General features: G+C 37.8%; 1 protein-coding gene and 1 pseudogene across 1 annotated transcript; one reads left to right on the plus strand and one right to left on the minus strand.

Annotated features, from left to right (window-relative positions):
- The first annotated feature begins 1,743 nt into the window (after positions 1 to 1,743).
- LOC114519731 (putative ankyrin repeat protein RF_0381) lies at positions 1,744 to 13,268 on the plus strand. The gene is made up of 4 exons (XM_028539899.1): positions 1,744 to 1,903; positions 3,003 to 3,186; positions 12,149 to 12,402; positions 12,850 to 13,268. Exons 1-4 carry the CDS (start codon positions 1,744 to 1,746, stop codon positions 13,266 to 13,268), a joined length of 1,017 nt encoding a protein of 338 aa, XP_028395700.1.
- A 3,706-nt stretch (positions 13,269 to 16,974) lies between these two features.
- Positions 16,975 to 17,638, minus strand: LOC114519732 (annotated as a pseudogene).
- Positions 17,639 to 19,108: the final 1,470 nt, after the last annotated feature.

The raw sequence follows: 19,108 nt of genomic DNA on the forward strand, positions 1-19,108 counted from the left end.
TTTACGACTAGGCTGCACATGCTTTAATTTTGCAGTGCTTAAGTAAACATTAAAGTTTCTCTCCATCTCTTCTTGGCGCTCTAATAAATTTTCCAGACACTCCTCCATATTGAATTCCTTTGGTTCTTTACTCTGTCGAGGTACACATATTCCTATCTTACTCCACTTTAACCATTTCTTGCGTTCCTCTGTGTCCATACCGTGTACTTGGTCGAGATGATTTGCTAACCTTGCTAAATTTGTACTACCACAGCCAAACACAGGGCAGTTCCTACGCGTGCGACCCATATTTAGATGATTGCTCAACAAATTCCTAATAATAATTGGCTCATTTTTTCGTGGGTCAGGTATTTTATTAGACCCGTTTGGGCCATATATGGCCTTATATGGCACTATTAGGCCCGATGGCCCGATTGCTGCATGACTGGGCGTCCTAACCCGGACAAGTCCGGGCTTATCAACGCAACTCTTACTTACGGAAACAAATTCAAACGATCTAAATAAGAAAACAGTGTAGTGCCCGGACAATATGTTTAGAATATTTGTAAAATTGTTCTACCTAATTATTTTGTTACAAGCGTTAATCCGTGTCTTAATTTATGCTCCAAGCAACGCGTTGTCCATAACACCAATATATATCTAAAAATGTATACATTTTCGCATTCACCATACCCCCTTTTGTTCTTCCAAATTATCCCCAGCCTGGTAGATTGTGCCGTAGTCTAACTTGACAACAATTTTCCCTTGCCCATAATGCTTGTAGGGGACCATTTCCTCTCGTGTTAGTATTGGTAGAGCTTGCGAAGACGTTGGGAATTTTGTCATGTTGGCTTGTTCTTCCTGCATTTCCTGTTTTACTTGCTCCCGTAGATGTTTAATGTAACATTTGTCCATATTCGCGGGTTGGGACGCCCAGTCATGCAGCAATCGGGCCATCGGGCCTAATAGTGCCATATAAGGCCATATATGGCCCAAACGGGTCTAATAAAATACCTGACCCACGAAAAAATGAGCCAATTATTATTAGGAATTTGTTGAGCAATCATCTAAATATGGGTCGCACGCGTAGGAACTGCCTGTGTTTGGCTGTGGTAGTACAAATTTAGCAAGGTTAGCAAATCATCTCGACCAAGTACACGGTATGGACACAGAGGAACGCAAGAAATGGTTAAAGTGGAGTAAGATAGGAATATGTGTACCTCGACAGAGTAAAGAACCAAAGGAATTCAATATGGAGGAGTGTCTGGAAAATTTATTAGAGCGCCAAGAAGAGATGGAGAGAAACTTTAATGTTTACTTAAGCACTGCAAAATTAAAGCATGTGCAGCCTAGTCGTAAACGAAAGAACCTCTACCTCGGGGGAAACGAAGAAAGTACATAAGGGATGGTTAACATTTTAGTTTGTGTGCATGCACTGGACTAAATTAAAGTACCGCGTAGATGTTTAATGGAATATTTGTCCATATTCGCGGGTTGGGACGCCCAGTCAGCAATCGGGCCATCGGGCCTAATAGTGCCATATAAGGCCATATAGGGCCCAAACGGGCCTATGAGCACATGCTCATAACTGCTCATGAGCAGTTGCTCATCTGTTCATAAAACTGCTGCTCGATAACAAGGCATTTCCACACTGCTAGTGCTAAGGGGATGAGCTGCCAATTTTGCGGAAGATACTTCAGCCGCAGTTACAATCAGCGCAGACACGAACAGGAGTATTGTCCACTACGAGAGCAAGAAAGAAACATGTCTCAAACAGACTATGACAGCGAAGGTGGAGATTTCCAAGAGGATGTCTCGACCACTTCCAGTCAGCAGTCTGAAAGTTCGGCGACGACGACTGACTCAGAATCTGAAGAAAAAATGGACCCATGGATGCCGCTTATAGAAGAAGCAATGCAAAGAAGTAATAGAGCTTTAAATGAAAGCCTTGTAAACAGTGGTTTTGATGAGCACTCTGCCAAAGGGAAAGCTTTCTCGAACATCATGCCTAACCTTCAGAAAGAATTAGAAAATATTTATATGGAGCGCCTTTTGTGGATGAGACAACTAAAGAAAGACCCGATACATAAGAAAATAATGAACACAAAAGATGCATTTGTTGAAAACGATGATTTTGATCCAGAAGAAGCAATAGAAGCTGCTATTGATAAGAGAAAGTTTCTTATCAAAAGACTTTTGAACGAATACAAGTTTGAAGATGAAAGTAAAATAAAGAAAGCGATTTAAAAGGTTTACTAATAGAGCGTTTGTTGAAGAATCCATGGCAAACGAACAAAAAGGGATACGAAATTAGATTTTGATGTATTACAATTTATTGCTGTAATTAATCGTTAGATGAATAAATGTTAAAAACGCAAATCTATATCTGTTTTAATACAACTATTTCCGGCGTTCAACCCCCACACAGCAGTTTACCCCGTGCTGACACTTACTTTAACTTAAATCCTTCACGACTTTCATCTTGGTCGGTCTTTGGTGTGTGTCACACAGCGGATGAATCGCGCCATTCGCCCTCCGCATCATCATAGCCGTATCAAATAGCGAATGAACTTGTTCAGGGCAAAAGAATTCGCAACATTTAGGGTTGTTCTTGTTACAAACCCAAAACTTCCTCTCTTGGTAGAGATTGCGGTCGCAGGCACTCCATGTAAGCACTCCATTGCTGTGTTTTCTCGGGCAATTTCTGTTCGATATGCGATATTTATGTGCAAGCTACTCTTTGTTTGGAGGCGAACATGTTCAGGTTCGTCCTGTCATTAAAACCTATTACCAGTAATGTATGCATAAACGCGTTTGGACAAAGTCATCAACTGACTCATAACTACGCGTGGGAGTAGCGCACACCGTAGCGCTCACAAATTACCTTTTGTAAACAATATGTTTGATACGAGAAGGATCTCCTCGCAAACCTGAACATTCCCTCCATCAATTTGGAGTGTGAGTAGCGCACACCGTAGCGCTCACAAAGTACCTTTTGTAAACAATATTTTTGATACGAGAAGGATCTCCTCGCAAACCTGAACATTCCCTCCATCAATTTGGTGTGTTTTGGATGCCCGAAAGCGCAAATACTGATAAAAAATCTAGTATGGCTGGAGACCTGCGGAAAGCATTTGGCAGCGACGCATATCAACATTGTCCTAAAGTTGAAGTAGAAGCGTACGGATTATGGCTGGAGAGACAAATGTAATCACAAGCAAAATAAAAAACCTGTTCCCTTCAGATTATTTAAGAAATGAACTCTTAAAATGAACGAACAGTCCTAGTAGGATTGAAAGAAACATTCTCATAATATCATGTAATAAAATAAACAGTCCTAATGCTATGGAAAGAAACATACTATTACAATGTTGACATACTAAATGTGTATAACCTGACAAATAAAATATTTTTCTCGCAAATCCTTACTGTGTACTTAATTACGGTTTAATAACGTCACACTCTCACCCTGCGTGGAGACCACGCATAACTTCGGGAAAATCAGCCTCTGAATACTAATTACCCTTCAGTTCTACCCTTTGAATACTAATTACCCTTTCTATACTTTGAATACTAATTACTTCCGTTATTGTATGGGGGGGGGTTACCTACTTTTACTCTCAGCCATCATGTGCAATGGTCTTTTATAACGGTAAGAAATTTAAAATTTCCTCGGAATCCCTCCCTCCAATTAATGTATTGTTCTGTTAAATATTAACTCCTAAACTTGTCGCAAGTGCATATTTACGTACAAGTCGCGTTATTGTAAACAAGCAAAAGGAAAGGCAGAATACCAAATCGCTAACTACATAAACGCTTTTACTGTAGAAACTCTTCCTGTGAAGAAACGTCCGCACCCGAATACGATGTAAGTTTTTTTAGTAAATTATTCGATATATACTGTATATTGCCTGAAATTTACCATATAACAACCGTAAGGCTTATATTCATGAACAGCGCTCATGCTACTATACTAAATATTTGGGTTTATTCACTCAAACAATAATAAAGAGGGCCAACATCCCTGCTCAATTTTTTTACGAAATTTAGACAATCATGGAAATTAATTCGTAGACTTCTCTACTACATAATAAAATACCCCCCTTCCCCCTTGAACAATGTTGGTAGGTGCGTGATATCACATTGGGATGTCTTTTCAATCAACATTGTGTGTTAGGGGGGAGGGGGGAACAGCTATTGACTGTTAAATCAACATCTTTAACAATTACTGTGGTCATGTAGCGTGTCCAACGCAAAGTCTACCTAAATTATTTCCATGATTGGACCTTTATGTTTACTTTACAATTTATTCGTATCTCTGAATTACTCATTTTACCTGTGCATTTAGTCCGGTTGCAAAACGTCTTCAACCTTATGCCTAATTGTAATTAATTGCTGCCGAGCCTCAGCAAGGCAGCACACTATCCTTGACGTTACATGACGTTTTCACTTTCTCGTGCCCAGTCCCCGGGCGGGTTATGTATTGTCGACATAAATTTCGATCTGCTTTCTGCTTTGGGAGATGTCTGTCCATTTCAAGGGAGCTCATTAAGAATTCAAGTTTGTAAAATGAGGGGGGCGTTCAGACTTTCTATTGCAGCCTGGGAAGCAGTCTTTAACAACCATATCGCTAAGTATTCAACAGCAATACAAAGGCATATTCAACAGACATACGAAGGCAGATTAAACAACCGTGTGAAGGCATATAAATAAATTCATTTGTTTGGTGATGTTACGCAAAATATTCAGCAGCCGTATCCCTAAGTATTCAAGTAATTCAAAAGCCATTAACCATACGAAGGCATATTCAACAGCCTTAAGGCCAAATATTCAAGACTGCGTAACTAACTTCAAAATTCTGCGATTCAACTTGTCAAACCTTTGAGAAGAAATAGGTAAAATTAAAATAGTTAAGCCATGCTTCGCCGCAGTTCCCGTTGTTGCTTTCCAGTGCCTTGAGGCTAGACACTATTTAGGCTATAAAAATATGTCCTTACCTAACCTTTACTATGTCTATGGTGATTAGCTTGCCGTACCTATTCTTGCCTGATCCTTCTGCAAGGTCAAGAAGAAGTTCCAGCAAATAGCTCAAAGCTTTCGGCTTACGCCATCCAGCGTACCTCAGATTCGCTTGATCACAATCACATGAATCAAATTTTCCAACAACGTTATTTTCTGGCTCGCCTTTGATTGAACTTTGGATTAAATGTAGGATTTATTCCTACGTATGTTTAGTTCATTCTGGTCGCCAAAATAACATCTGATGGACAGATTGAACTTAGGATTGACACAGATTGACCAGTGTTGCCAGATCACCGGCAATGGACCTTTTGCATTATAGACATTTTTTTTATCTATGCAAGATAATCCAATAAAATCACCACAGCTGAAAAGAGCGTACTGAAATTAGTAGAAATGCAAAGTTTGGTTGCGAAATGTCATGAGATGCCGAAAATATCGCTTTGCAAAGTTTGCAAATTTGTATACTTTAGTTTAACGCACGGAAATTGCTACCACATTCGGGCCAAAAATGGTAGCAATTTCCGTGCGTTAGACTAAAGTATACAAATTTGCAAACTTTGCAAGACTATATTTCCCGTATTTTACGACATTTCGCAACCAAACTTTGCATTTTTACTAATTTTGGTACGCTCTTTTCAGCTATGGTGATTTTATTGGATTATCTCGCGAAGATCAAAAAGTTGCCTATAATGCAAAAGGTCCATTACCTAGGGACTAGCTAGGTTAAACGTCGCATTTTGGTCGCGTCGAATGCAATTTAAACAATAGATAATGAGATGATAGTGAAGCTTAATGAGATTTATCATCTCATTATCGACCAAAATGCGACGTATAACCTAGGACTAAGACAGTGGCATGGCTTTATGAAATCAGACACACGACGAACGTCTATCAAATTTTTAAAATAACAAGACACCTGTTCTGGCGTTAACTCCGGAGCTTCTGAAAATAAACAATACAGTTCATATTCATTTAGATACCTTGCGAACCTAAATGTTGTTCGATCGCAAAATTCAGAAGCACATCGTACTTAAAAAGTATAGAAGTTCAATTGTTCGAAAATGCAAATAAACCGCATGATACATTCGCTTTGTCTTGCACTTTGCCTTTGCATGAATTCGTGTTTATAATAATTTATAGTTATGTTAAATTTTCAAATTGTTGTGTAACATGTATGGTTTTGCTCCTAATAATATAACAAAGCAGTTGATGTACACCCCTCGAAGCTTCGTCTCGGGAAACATTCAGACTCTTGGGAAAACAAAACTCACTATTTCCCTCGGAAGCATACATTAAGTGTATATTATTTTCAGAATTTTCTAAATTTTTGCACACGTGATGCGTGATCCAGTTTAGTTTTTTAGATCAGTGTTTGGAATGCAGCGGATGATACAGTTGAAAGCCTATTTTCACAGCAGGAGGTGAATAACTTTCAAAACGTTTTTAATGATGCCTAACATGTTTGCTTCGTGCTGGTTATATAAATCTCATTACAAACATCATAATCAAGAAGAAGTGATTTTTCTTTGACATTTAAGAAGCATTTTACCTTTGGTAAGTATTATGCGTTTGTTTGAATTTTGGTGACGTAAATATATCACTAAACGATGATATGATCATAGCTAAAAAAATACCGAAGTCAGATTCAGAATCCTAAGTATGATTCGCCTGGGCAAATGCAGTAGGAATTTTCGCTTTATTGGTCAATATTTTTGACGAATAAAACACAATTCAATGTTGTACAATAAAGTTAGCCAAAAATAGTGTTAGTCGGGGCATTTTCAGTTATGTACGTACGCCGTAAGACACACACATAATCATACGATTATGCATACGTGTGTATACTAATATCACCGCTCTGTTTTTGAAATAGGATTAGGAAAGGCCTTAGAAATACTTAACTGAATTTCACACGATAGAACTTTGCCCTACAAATGTAAACAAGAAAGAAACTAAAGCTCTAGGATGTTTTTCGTTAGAATATTTTCTTCAATAACTAGCTTTCTCAAGAGAGCTACGTACTCTCAGCACTCAGCCGTATGATGATGCCATGTTTTGTGCCTAGCCATGCATATGAAGCTATTATTAAAATATTTGCTAAATAACAGTTCGTATCTCTACATACTTTAATTAATCATGGGAATATACATATACTTATATATATATAGGATCATAATATCAATCGTATTTTAGCCTTAAACAGGTTGAGTGAAATGATTTTCTCCTTGGGGGTTTTCAAAAAAGAAAGGGCCAAATGTTTCCTTTTACAAACTTGCGCTTCTGTGTTGCAATTTAAAAACTTTTCGCGAGTTATTTCGAGCCAGTGATGGTGGAAGTTCGTTATACTTGTAGTGTTGAATAAATGTCTTTTGAACGAAGTGAACTTATTAGTTGAAATGTTGAGAAGTGCATGCTCTTGTATAGTTTTATTTGACGAGATTATTTGTTTTATTTAAGTTATTTGTTTTGATCCTCACCGCCGCTATAATATTACAAAACATATATTAACATTGAACATCGTAAACATCCTTGAAACTTAAAGTTTCGACTCTATTATCTATAAGAGATGGAATTGGTAGCTGGCAACCATCCAAAGACCTCTTCCAAATATAGCTCCAACCAGCATGTGGGAGGTGTTTGAGAGGCGTACCATTGGTAACTATTGCCCAAAACCAGACCAACCCCTCACAATCCAGCCGCCACAAGAGCGAGAGTGATGACATGCACAAACATGACGGAAACAACAAATGAAATTGGATTCAATGATAAAGCACATAATTGTATACAAAAGATCAAATGCAAAAATCACCAGTCACTTGCTAATTCGATTATGAAAACTCTAGATCTACCTGACCTAGTTTTTTGTATCTCAGCGATAGTTACCCGACTGGATGAGAAATCTCTGACAACGAAAGCCAGGCAAGTTAATGCCCTCCGTGTGTTCAAAAAAATTGCTACTTCATTGGAAATGAAAATATTACTGAAAATGAAATTAAGTCAAGAAAGATTCACCTCAATAAAAGAAGAACAATTATGCTAGCCAGAAACCTCTCAACTTCTCAATGACCTATCTAATATTAGTCATTGTAATGAAAACAAAATACCACACCACCGTCGTATGGTTTTGGCTTCATTAACATAAATAGTTTAACAGCCTTGGTATAAAGAGGTTTATCAGCGATGAGTTAAAATTAGACGGAACTTGGGAGCAAACCGGAATTGATAAGAAAACTTTCAAGACGTATAGCATTTCGATTTCGTGGTGAAAGATCAAAAATCTGCTGCATTTTGAAGGTTCTGAAGCAGGTACAATTATCCAACAACTGCTTGTCAGTATTCCCACACAATAACTCTGTATTGATGAATGGAGATTTTGAAATTGGCAGTTCGAGTATTATTAAGAAAATCAGAGTATTAATAACGAAGCTGTTTTAGCACTATCAAATTCAATCAACCTTATTGCTGATACTATAAAACAATTTCGAGAAGACTTTTTTAAAAGTGGAGAAAGAAATCGCTCCATAGTTATACAAAACTCGGCTGCGGTACAAACGATAGTAGCTAATAGTGAAAATTGTGATGAAGCAAATGACTTTGACGCCCTCGAAGTCAGTGTTATCGAAATTCCTAATTGAAATAACCAAAGCAATATTGACTTTATGATGAATTTCGATAATGCTGCAATTAGCAATGCTCCTGACTCTAAAGTTGTAGGCGAGAATGAATCACTAAATCGAAATAATAATGTAAATCTCCTACCAATCATCGAGGAAATAAACCATCCAACTGATGATCAAGTAAACGTTGATTAACTATAAGCTGGGGATAAGATTGATAGCCAACTGCAAGATCACCGCAATAAAAAAACTACATATCTATTTTACAATTGTGAAAGTACGACGTCTAGTCATACACCTAGAGCCCCAAATACGACGTTATGGAAAACCAATTAAAGACCCAGAATCAACCCAGACCGAATAGCCATTCTAAGCAACTTCGTAAACCACCTTACAGATCGCACCAAAGCCTGAACCGAAAATTGAAACCTAATCACGGACATAACCAAGCTAGCAGCCTTAATCCATTTTCAAAACCCCCTTTCAGACGAAACGAAGTGCACCTAAGACACCATCAAAAAATTTTTCGGAAGAAAGCATTGTCAGAACGGAAATGAACTTGGATAAAACATCTAAACTTTGTTTCAACCCAAATCGGACGCTCAACTCCCCATGGTCAAAATAATAACATTAGTGTAGCTTGCAAAAGCCCTCTAACCTACCCTACCCAGGAAACGATACCTGTTGGAATATCTCAACCGTTAAGACAGCGCAGTTATCGAAATTTTAATAGCCATTACAGTACCTTACCAACGTATAGTATTCCTGTGCGCATTACAAATCGTCGCCATCATTCTTGTTCCCCAACACGTGTTCTGCAACAACCTAGTCGTAATTTTTGACATCATCGAAACCAACGTAGACTTCGGAAAATAGATACAACCAGCCACGTCCCTAATTCCTCTCTGCCCTCCCTCTTCGTATCGAACTTGAGGTCTTTGAATGACAAAATTGATGAACTGTCTGGGACAGTTTCCAATTTTCCTACAGATAATAAAGTTATCAAGGAAACTTGGCTTTCCTCTAATGTTAGCGATTGAGTTATCAATCTTAATGGCTACACGACATTCAGGCGTGACCGTCTCGATGGTAGAAGAGGTGGTGACGCTTGTGGCTACATTAACAACAGCCTTCCGGTAATCCACCTCAAGGCCTTGTCAAGTTCAAATTGGTCACCCTTATATGGCTTAGATACTTGTAGTGACAAGTTCCGCTAACTATACCTCAATCCTCAATAACATTGTTAATCAGTATCTTCCACTGAAACTCATAAAATCCGACAACAGCGACAAGCCTTAGGTCACACCTGAGATCAAAAAGCTAATATCCAAGCGCCAAGCAGCTTGGAACAATGGAAACAATACCTTGTTTCGCTATTACAGAAACAAGGTAAACACAGTTTGTAAGAGTGCTTGTTCAAGATTTTACAAAAGCAATGTTGATGACTGCTTCGAATCCAACCCGCATAAGTGGTGGTCAAAAAATAAAAAAATTAGCTGGTCTTGGAAAAACGAAAAACGTCTCCACAATCTTATTCAACGGCCAAACTTACTGCCCTTGCAAATTTATTTAACGACAAGTTCGTCTCTGTTGGAAACTCACTTCCTTCGTTTTCATGGTCACCTATTACTGTCGACAACGTCCCTTCGGATGTTTACATCTCTGTTGAAGAAGTTGAAAGAGCAGTAATATCATTAAAACCACACTCACCTGCTGGCCCTGATGATATTCCTTCTTGGTTCCTGCGTGAGAATTATTCCTCCCTATCCAGGCCATTGGCATCCATCTTCAATGCTTCCATTCGCGAGGAACGTATCCCACTGTTGTGAAAATCCGCCAACGTGACCCCAGTGCCTAAATCGCCACCCGCTTACGACATTGATTCCGACTTTAAACCGATCTCACTCACACCCTTTGTAAGTAAAGTCCTGGAGTCATTCCCTTATAACTGGCTCAGTTTACGGTCAGTTAGTGGTCTAATTGATGAGCTTCAATTTGGTCGGCTCAAAGGATCCAACTCCACGATAGCGTTAGTATATATGCTTCACAAGTGGCACGAAGCCATGGATACACCTCCATTAATAGGCCTCCAGCTGGAATTGTTAGATCCATTTTTGGTGTGTTTTCTTCTCTCTTTAAGGAAGTTGTCGATCCAGTTAATATGGACGGGATGAATGTCCATATTTCGTAACTTTTGTAAAAGGATGTTGAAATCAATACGATCGAATGCTTTTGAAAAGTCTAATGTGCAAATACGAAGGCAAGTGCCAGGTGTCCCACAGGGAACCAAGCTTGGCCGTTTGCTCTTCTTAATTATGGTGAACGATCTGAAAGTCTCATCATACTGTCAAATTCGTTGACGAGGGACAAACAACCTGCCTCCACGTTACCTTCACGAATTAAAGAATGTTGCGGATAGGTGACTAAGAATAATATGAAATTAAATCCACTAAAACCAAGGAAGTTCGCATATGCTTTTCATCAAACGATCCTCCAACCGTCACTCCGATTACTATTGATGGTTGCCATATCTCCATTGTTCCACAGGACTGGTCAAATTACTCGAAGTGAGCTTCTCATGTCAACTACATCTATAAGAAGACTGCAAAACGTTTGTATACCCTGCGTTTATTAAAAAGATCTAAAATTCCGTGGAACAAGTTGGTGCAAGTATTTAACTCGTGCATTAGACCGATATTGGAGTATTCGTGCGAAGTATGGCATTATAGTTTGCCCCAATGCCAAAACGACTAAACTGAAAATATCCATCGTCGAGCGTTCCGAATAATCTTCCCAGATTGCCCCTATGATAAAACAATGGCTCCCATACTATACAATTGACAAAAATAGTCCCGCTTAAAATAAAATGATTAATAAAGCATCTGATTACAGAGATTGATATCAAGTTTTGCTCTCACAAGCTATGTGGAAAGATGCAAAGCATCGTTATTAAACACATGCATGAAAAATATGTTTTTTCATTTTGACCAGTAAATGCGGAAATAAGCTCGAAAATTATACTAATGTTTCTAGTATAAATTTCGAGGTATTAAGTTTCCTGCATTCTAATTGGTCAAAATTCACTCTGTCTGAAGCTATAGTCACTGGTCAGTTACCATAGCTTTTTGATGCTTTTTCTTAAATAAGAAAATTGAAGTAATAATAATTTTTATGAGATTGGGTTGATTCTTATTTGTAAACACCTCGAAATTTATACTAAATCAATTAATCGCCTCAGGCTCCGTGATTACAAGGTTATAAAGGCTTGTATGATCACCTCGCCTCGACTAAATATTAAATATTCTTGAAGATTAAATTTCTTCATATCGATTATACTAATATTTATTCTAAGGACATAAATGACCATTATAGTTTAGTCAAAACGTGGCAAGTGAATTTCCAACATGTTTGCATTTCACCTTTTCTATCTTAAATATACAATCATTTCCTTAATTTCTGTAATTTACATTACATTAATTCATATTGCGCCATTTTTTCTCACACAAATTTCTATTGTTTATGTTTTATAGAGTTGAAGAGATCAGAATGAATCAAGAGAGCAAAAAAAGAAAATATGACCCAGGAAAGAAAACTGGTCTTTGGGATGTGTTCAAAAGTTCGTCGAGTGTCGACTTAAATGTTGTACGGAAGTTGGTAGAATATGGAGCTGATGTAAACTGTACTGATAAATCAGGTGAAACTGTGCTCTTTGTTGCTGTAAGATCTAGTCTTGTGGAAGTCACAAAATATTTAATTGATCACGGCGCTGATGTTAATTGGAAAAGTGATTTTGGCTCAATACCTCTCAGCGATGCTGTACAATCCAATTCATTGGACATTGTCAAATATTTAGTGGAACATGGTGCTGATGTCAATTGGAAAGATAAAAATGACCGGTCACTTCTCTACTATGCTGTACAATATCGCTCACCAGACATTGTCAAATATTTAGTGGAACATGGTGCTGATGTCAATTGGAAAGAAAAAAATGACCGGTCACTTCTCTACTATGCTGTACAATATCGCTCACCAGACATTGTCAAATATTTAGTGGAACATGGTGCTGATGTTAATTGGAAAGAAAAAAATGACCATTCACTTCTCTACTATGCTGTACAATATCGCTCACAAGACATTGTCAAATATTTAGTGGAACATGGTGCTGATGTCAATTGGAAAAAAAAAAATACCCATTCACTTCTCTACTATGCTGTACAAAATCGCTCACCAGACATTGTCAAATCTTTAGTGGAACATGGTGCTGATGTCAATTGGAAAGATCAAAATGACCATTCACTTCTCTACTATGCTGTACAATATCGCTCATTAGACATTGTCAAATCTTTAGTGGAACATGGTGTTGATGTCAATTGGAAAGATCAAAATGACCATTCACTTCTCTACTATGCTGTACAACATCGCTCATTAGACATTGTCAAATCTTTAGTGGAACGTGGTGCTGATGTTAATTGGAAAGATGAAAATGACCGGTCACTTCTCTCCTATTCTGTGCAATATCGCTCATTAGCCATTATCGAATATTTAGTGGAACGTGGTGCTGCTAAGGACCTTACCGAAACCGCAAAATTTAACTGTTTTCACGCTATTCGAAAACTTAAAGATGATGGTAAATTCTTTTTTTCTTGTTAAGCTATTTATAGAAAGAGATAAAGAGATGATACGATATGCGATGATTTACCCTGATCAACGCTTTTTAAAAAAATTCTAAATAGTATAATTAACTCCAATATTAATCATCGCAAATGGTCAATCGTGATTTTTCTTGTGGCGAGCAAATCAATCATTTGTCGATGCCGAAGGCAAATAGAAATAATTATATTTCAATTGCGAGACATTGTTATCTATCTAGTATTCATTTACAAAACCGAGAGAAATGTTATGTTACTGTATGTTGAGCTTCTCTAACATTTCACATGCATTTTACTCCGCTAGTCCACTACAGGTTCGGGTGTTGCCGTCCTTTTATAGAAACGGTTGAAGGAAACTTGTGCACGTCATCAACCAGAGTGGGCTGATCCTTATCCAACCAATCAGCGTTGTAAGTTAGAAATGTGGGCTGGCATTAGAAGCTCGTTCCAGCTCTCATATCTTGTTTGTTTTAGGCGTTGTCGCACTAGTCGAGTTGGTCTTCTGCTCAATCGATCAATACTTAAAAATGTTCAGAACTTAAAATATTTATCATCAATAACTAGTAAAATTTCCAAATAATACCTTATTTTATAACGTAACTATTTATTCTTCTATTTTAATCGAATTAGGCTTTCTCCGACATACTGCTTAAAATGCTCGACCGTGCATTATAAAAAACACACTTGATTGACATAAGAGCTTTGCAGCTGCCTAAAGCATGCATATTTTTAAATTTGACAGTTAAACTTGGCAACGACATACGACTGTTGATCCAGATGCGCACGTTCTGACAGGATGATTGATATTTTCACCTTACTACTTTTCGATCCCACGAAATGTCATGCACAATAGCGTAGCCAGAGCGATAATTGGGGGGGGGGGCATATTCATATATTCGTGCTACGCAGGTTTAATTTCTTTTCAAATCAATTGTCTTTACAGTCTGTTAACATGAATATATGAATATGTGCCCCCCAAATTATCGATGCTGGCTACGCCACAGGTCATGCTTAAAAGGAAACGTGATTAAATTAATGCGAATGGGCAAGAAATTATATTTACTCAGGCGTCTTGTGGCAAAACTTAATCACTAATCCCTGTCATGCAACTGATATTCCTATTTTTTACAGCTATTTTTATATGCATATATATCTAAACACAATAAAGCCGTGCGTAACAGAAAGAACTGCCCTTAAACCTATCTAAGCTCACTCTAAAATCTTGGAAAAATCAAACGTTTCATATTTATCTTTTATACGTAGGAATTCGTATTTTTTGAATTTGAAATCAAGTTTCGTTTTTTAGTAAAATCTCAGCAGCTGCAACCTCTTGGACAACGTCCAGGGTTACTGAAAAAAAAGACAACAAACAGAAGAGGTAATTACTGTCATCTTAATTTCATGAATATTAACTTTTAGAACTTACTTTATTTCAGGGGCCGGTTGTATCAAGCCCGTTTAGCAAATAAATGACTAGGTAATGAGAATAAGGCGGGAAGCTGAGAACAACATAGACACGCATGTGAATAACGTAAGACGATATTTAGTATTAAAGATACAACTTTACATTGGCGACGAGGATAAAATAACTTACTCTGATGGCTACTTTTTGAACTTTTTTTATCCGGTCTCGGACGCTTTCGGATCAATATAAGCCAGACGGCGCACGCGCGGATTATCTTTCGCTCCGATCCGATCTGTTGCTCGTTTTTTCGGAGTGGAAATTAGCCTTAACTCTGACGAAGCAAAAGACTACAAGAATACTTTGAAACTTAATTCTCAGTGACCATTTTTCGCCGAAGAAAAATACGACATTTGAAATACACAAATCTCGTCAAGCTCAACAACTCGATGACGAAAGCGTTGATCAGTTCTATACTCGTCTCCGACTATTAGCATCTATACCTGTGAATTTAACGACCGATTGACAGTGAAATTCGGGCTTAGAACATTCAACGATGTCAATCGAAAAAACTTCGAGAGGCTGCATTACGAGATGACACAATAACACTCGCGAAACTTCTTCAACACGCGCGTGCTCTTGAAAATTCAATGAAACAAGCTGTAGACATGGAAAAAACCCTGGCAAATGCAACATCAGAATTAGCTGCTCTTAGTATGGTGGCCCATCGTTATCATTCCCATTTTTGGGTTTATTTGATTGTTTATTCATTATGATTTTAATGAGAATATAAAAAAAGTTTAAATATTATTTCATAAATAAATTTTGTTTATATTGAAAGTGTATTTAGACCTAATATCGCAAAAATTATTTTATTTCAACTGTGTTTTTAGTTCAAAAGTTTAAAAAAAAAAAAAATGATGTTGTTGCTCAGCTAAACTGTCCAAAAAAATGCGAATAATTTTTTTTTTTTACCTCTGAACGGCCCAACGTTATCATTGTATAAGTCCAGTTTATATACTTAGTCCAGTGGCTGTACATTTCCATTTCCCGCGAATGCTGTCGTGACGGGCCGACGGCCATTGTAAATACGCGGAAGAAAACTTCACCATTCTATATCGTGCATATGACATCATGATGAAAAGAAGAAAAGTAAAGGAGAGCTGGGAAGACTTTGAAAAACGAGTCGGATTAAAACGAAGCGGGCAAGATCGAGAATTGTCATCTAAGAAGAGGGATCTTGGCAAGGTTCCGAATGATATTTTGGTTCAGAAGATGTCAACTAATCCTAGTGGAAGATTGAAAAAGTTTGAACCATTGGATACGAGAGATTTTGTACCATTCGGAGAAGAATACGACGAATTGTCCGTTGAGAATATCAAAGAAGCATTTGAACAGTTTTATAACGCGCCATCAGGATCATGTGATATTCTAGCCTCGGACAGGGGGCCGTCATGTATTAAAATGGAGCAGATAAAGGGGAAAAAAGTATATTTTATCCGATTTCTTCCACCCAGCGAGTGCAAATCGACCAAGAAAAAACCTGAAGTCAGCCGAGCAAGTTTAACGTCATCAGTCCCAATTTCGCCTTCAAAGATTGAAAAAGTCGATGGTACCAATACTGCAGCCCCTAAAACTAAATCCTAAGTTAGTGTCAATAGGCGATCTCCTTCGTGCTGGCAAGCTTGTTCGACCACCACAAATGACATCCCTGGGTTTAGAGATGTTTGATGTAGAAAACTGCAAATGGGTTAAATCTTCAGTTTGTCGGTTGAAGTAGAAAAAACCAAGTTCAGAGATGCATTTCGAGCCAAGTGTGCTGACAAATCATCTAGCCTTTCAGGAGAGTGGGTGATAAAGAAGTATAGGAATGAAGCTATAAATACCATACAACAACAGTTTCAAATTACAGTAGAAGACCATTCAAGAAAGCAGTTACAAATGCATGGGTTGAAGCTATATGACCCAGAAATTGTCACTACAGATTTAATGGGGGAAGGTGAAGTATACTTTGGTGCAGGGAACCTTTCAACTATAGGTATTACAAACTTTGCTGAGAACCATAAGTGTAACAAGTTTTGCAAGATGATGGCACTTAAAGAGCTTGCATGATTTGAAACATTCTAAATGTTCAAAATTTAGCAAATCCTGTATATTGATAATTGATAACTTTATTGCTATTAACTTTTGTTATAGTTTGTTTTATTGATTATAACAATTACTGTTTAACTTAAGATAACTTTTGTAACATTTGTAACAATATATTTGTTTAAAATGGATATGAAGTTCAAACCATTCTAAGCATTTAACATGGAATGTTCTGCTTTACAAATCTGTCTGCCTCAATTGCATTTTTTGCTTCAATCTTTTCAGGATTAGGTATTAATTCTGCACATTGTTGCCTGGCATGCTCTTCAATGTATGTGTAAGAGCATTGAGCATTCATCACTCCTGAAACCTCAGCTACTTCACGAATGTCCTCTTCGGACAAATGAATCCCTTCATTTGTAGCTCCATAATTCTCAGGAAAAGAAAATATGTGGTTAGGGATACCAATAGGAATTTCCAAGTTACCAGAATACCAATTTAGGTTTTTCTTGGGCACGTATTCGATGAGAGTTCCAGTAATGAATGAACTTATTACACTCCCTTTGAACTATGGGTACATAAACATATGCAATCAATTGTCGATCATGATTAAAGTTTGGATCATACTCGTGTTTCTGTAACAACTCCCTTAATTGTGCTTTGAAGTACCTTTCAAGACGTTCATGCAAATCACGCCACCACCGCTCTATTTTATTGCTAGTTGAAGGGCCATAAATAATTGAGTCAGTGGCATCATCCATAATTTCAAATTTGTTTACCAGGTATGCGTGAATGGTGGCCATTTTTCCAGTTTCTGTTCCACGATCAATTCTTAGATACCTTGATAAAAGCTTAGTTTGAAGAAGATGCTCAATATACATTTTTCCCACACGGTAAAAGGTTGGAGTTAGAGACACAAACAAATAGGAATAAAATCTTTCGAGAAAACGTGTCAATGCAGCCATAAATACCAAGAGGAAATGTCCAGTTCTGGTAGCCATAAAGTTTATCATGACCATCTAGTGCGACTACCCATAAGGGCCCTTCAGAAGTAAAATGCCCCTTTGTTTTTTTCCTCTTTTTTTGAAGATTCCCAGCTTCAAGGCCATTTGGATCCAAAAAACGTTGTAAGTAAGATGTCTAGGAACCTTCACATCAAGTTCTGTCCTTAACTTCTGATTCATGGCCCTATAGCCCAAAAGTCTACCTGGCCCATCCAACTCTTTATGCACCGCATTTTTCACAACCTCGATAGGAGTCTCGTAATTAATGTATCGAATATTAAAAAGACGTAAACGTCGATCTAGAGTGGAAAGGCTCCAAGCATATTGTGGATAATCACGTCGCATGAAATCCAGTACTTCACGCCTGCGTAAATTTTGAGCAACATTTATTGCGTGAGTTTACAAACATAATTGCTTATATCACGTTCGAGGTCGGCGTTGTCTTCCCAGTTATCTGCCATAGAATGAACACTTTCTTCGTTGATTCACGGGAAATGGAAATGTACAGCCACTGGACTAAGTATATAAACTGGACTTATACAATGATAACGTTGGGCCGTTCAGAGGTAAAAAAAAAATTATTCGCATTTTTTTGCACAGTTTAGCTGAGCAACAATATCATTTTATTTCTTTTTAACTTTTGAACTAAAAATACAGTTGAAATAAAATAATTTTTGGGATATTAAGTCTAAATACGCTTTCAATATAAACAAAATTTATTTATGAAATAATATTTAAACTTCTTTATATGCTCATTAAAATCATAATGGATAAACAATCAAATAAACCCAAAAATGGGAATGATAACGATGGGCCACCATAGTATAACCGAAAATGAAACAACCCCACACCGTGGCCGAAATGAATCACATTCGTACAACACAGCATGTCGCCATGCACGCCCTTCGAATTCTTTGCCTGACATGCAATATTAAACCGTCTGACAATTCGCGTGCATTTCAACAACAAAATAACCCTGATCGTCGATCTAACACAAAACGAGCAACGTCGAAGTGCTATAACTGTGGCAACTCGTGGCCTCATCTAGATACTCCATGTCCAGCAAAAGGAAAACAATTGTCGTCGTCTTGGACACTTTGCTAAGGTTTGCCGCTCGACGAGAGTCCCGTCACATCCCCGTCGTCGTATAGTAGCGGAAAACACATTCGAAACATTGATTATCGCCGTAGCCTGTCAGCGTCAATTGGAAAGATAAGAATGACCAACCACTTCTCTATTGGGCTGTACAATCTCGCTCATTAGACATTGTCAAATATTTAGTGGAACATGGCGCTGATGTCAGTTGGAGAGATAACATTCACCGGCCACTTCTCTACTACGCTGTAC

Source organism: Dendronephthya gigantea, unplaced genomic scaffold (genome assembly GCF_004324835.1).
Source record: "Dendronephthya gigantea isolate DGI-Jeju-01 unplaced genomic scaffold, DenGig_1.0 000014F, whole genome shotgun sequence".
NCBI classification, from domain to species: Eukaryota; Metazoa; Cnidaria; class Anthozoa; order Malacalcyonacea; family Nephtheidae; genus Dendronephthya; species Dendronephthya gigantea.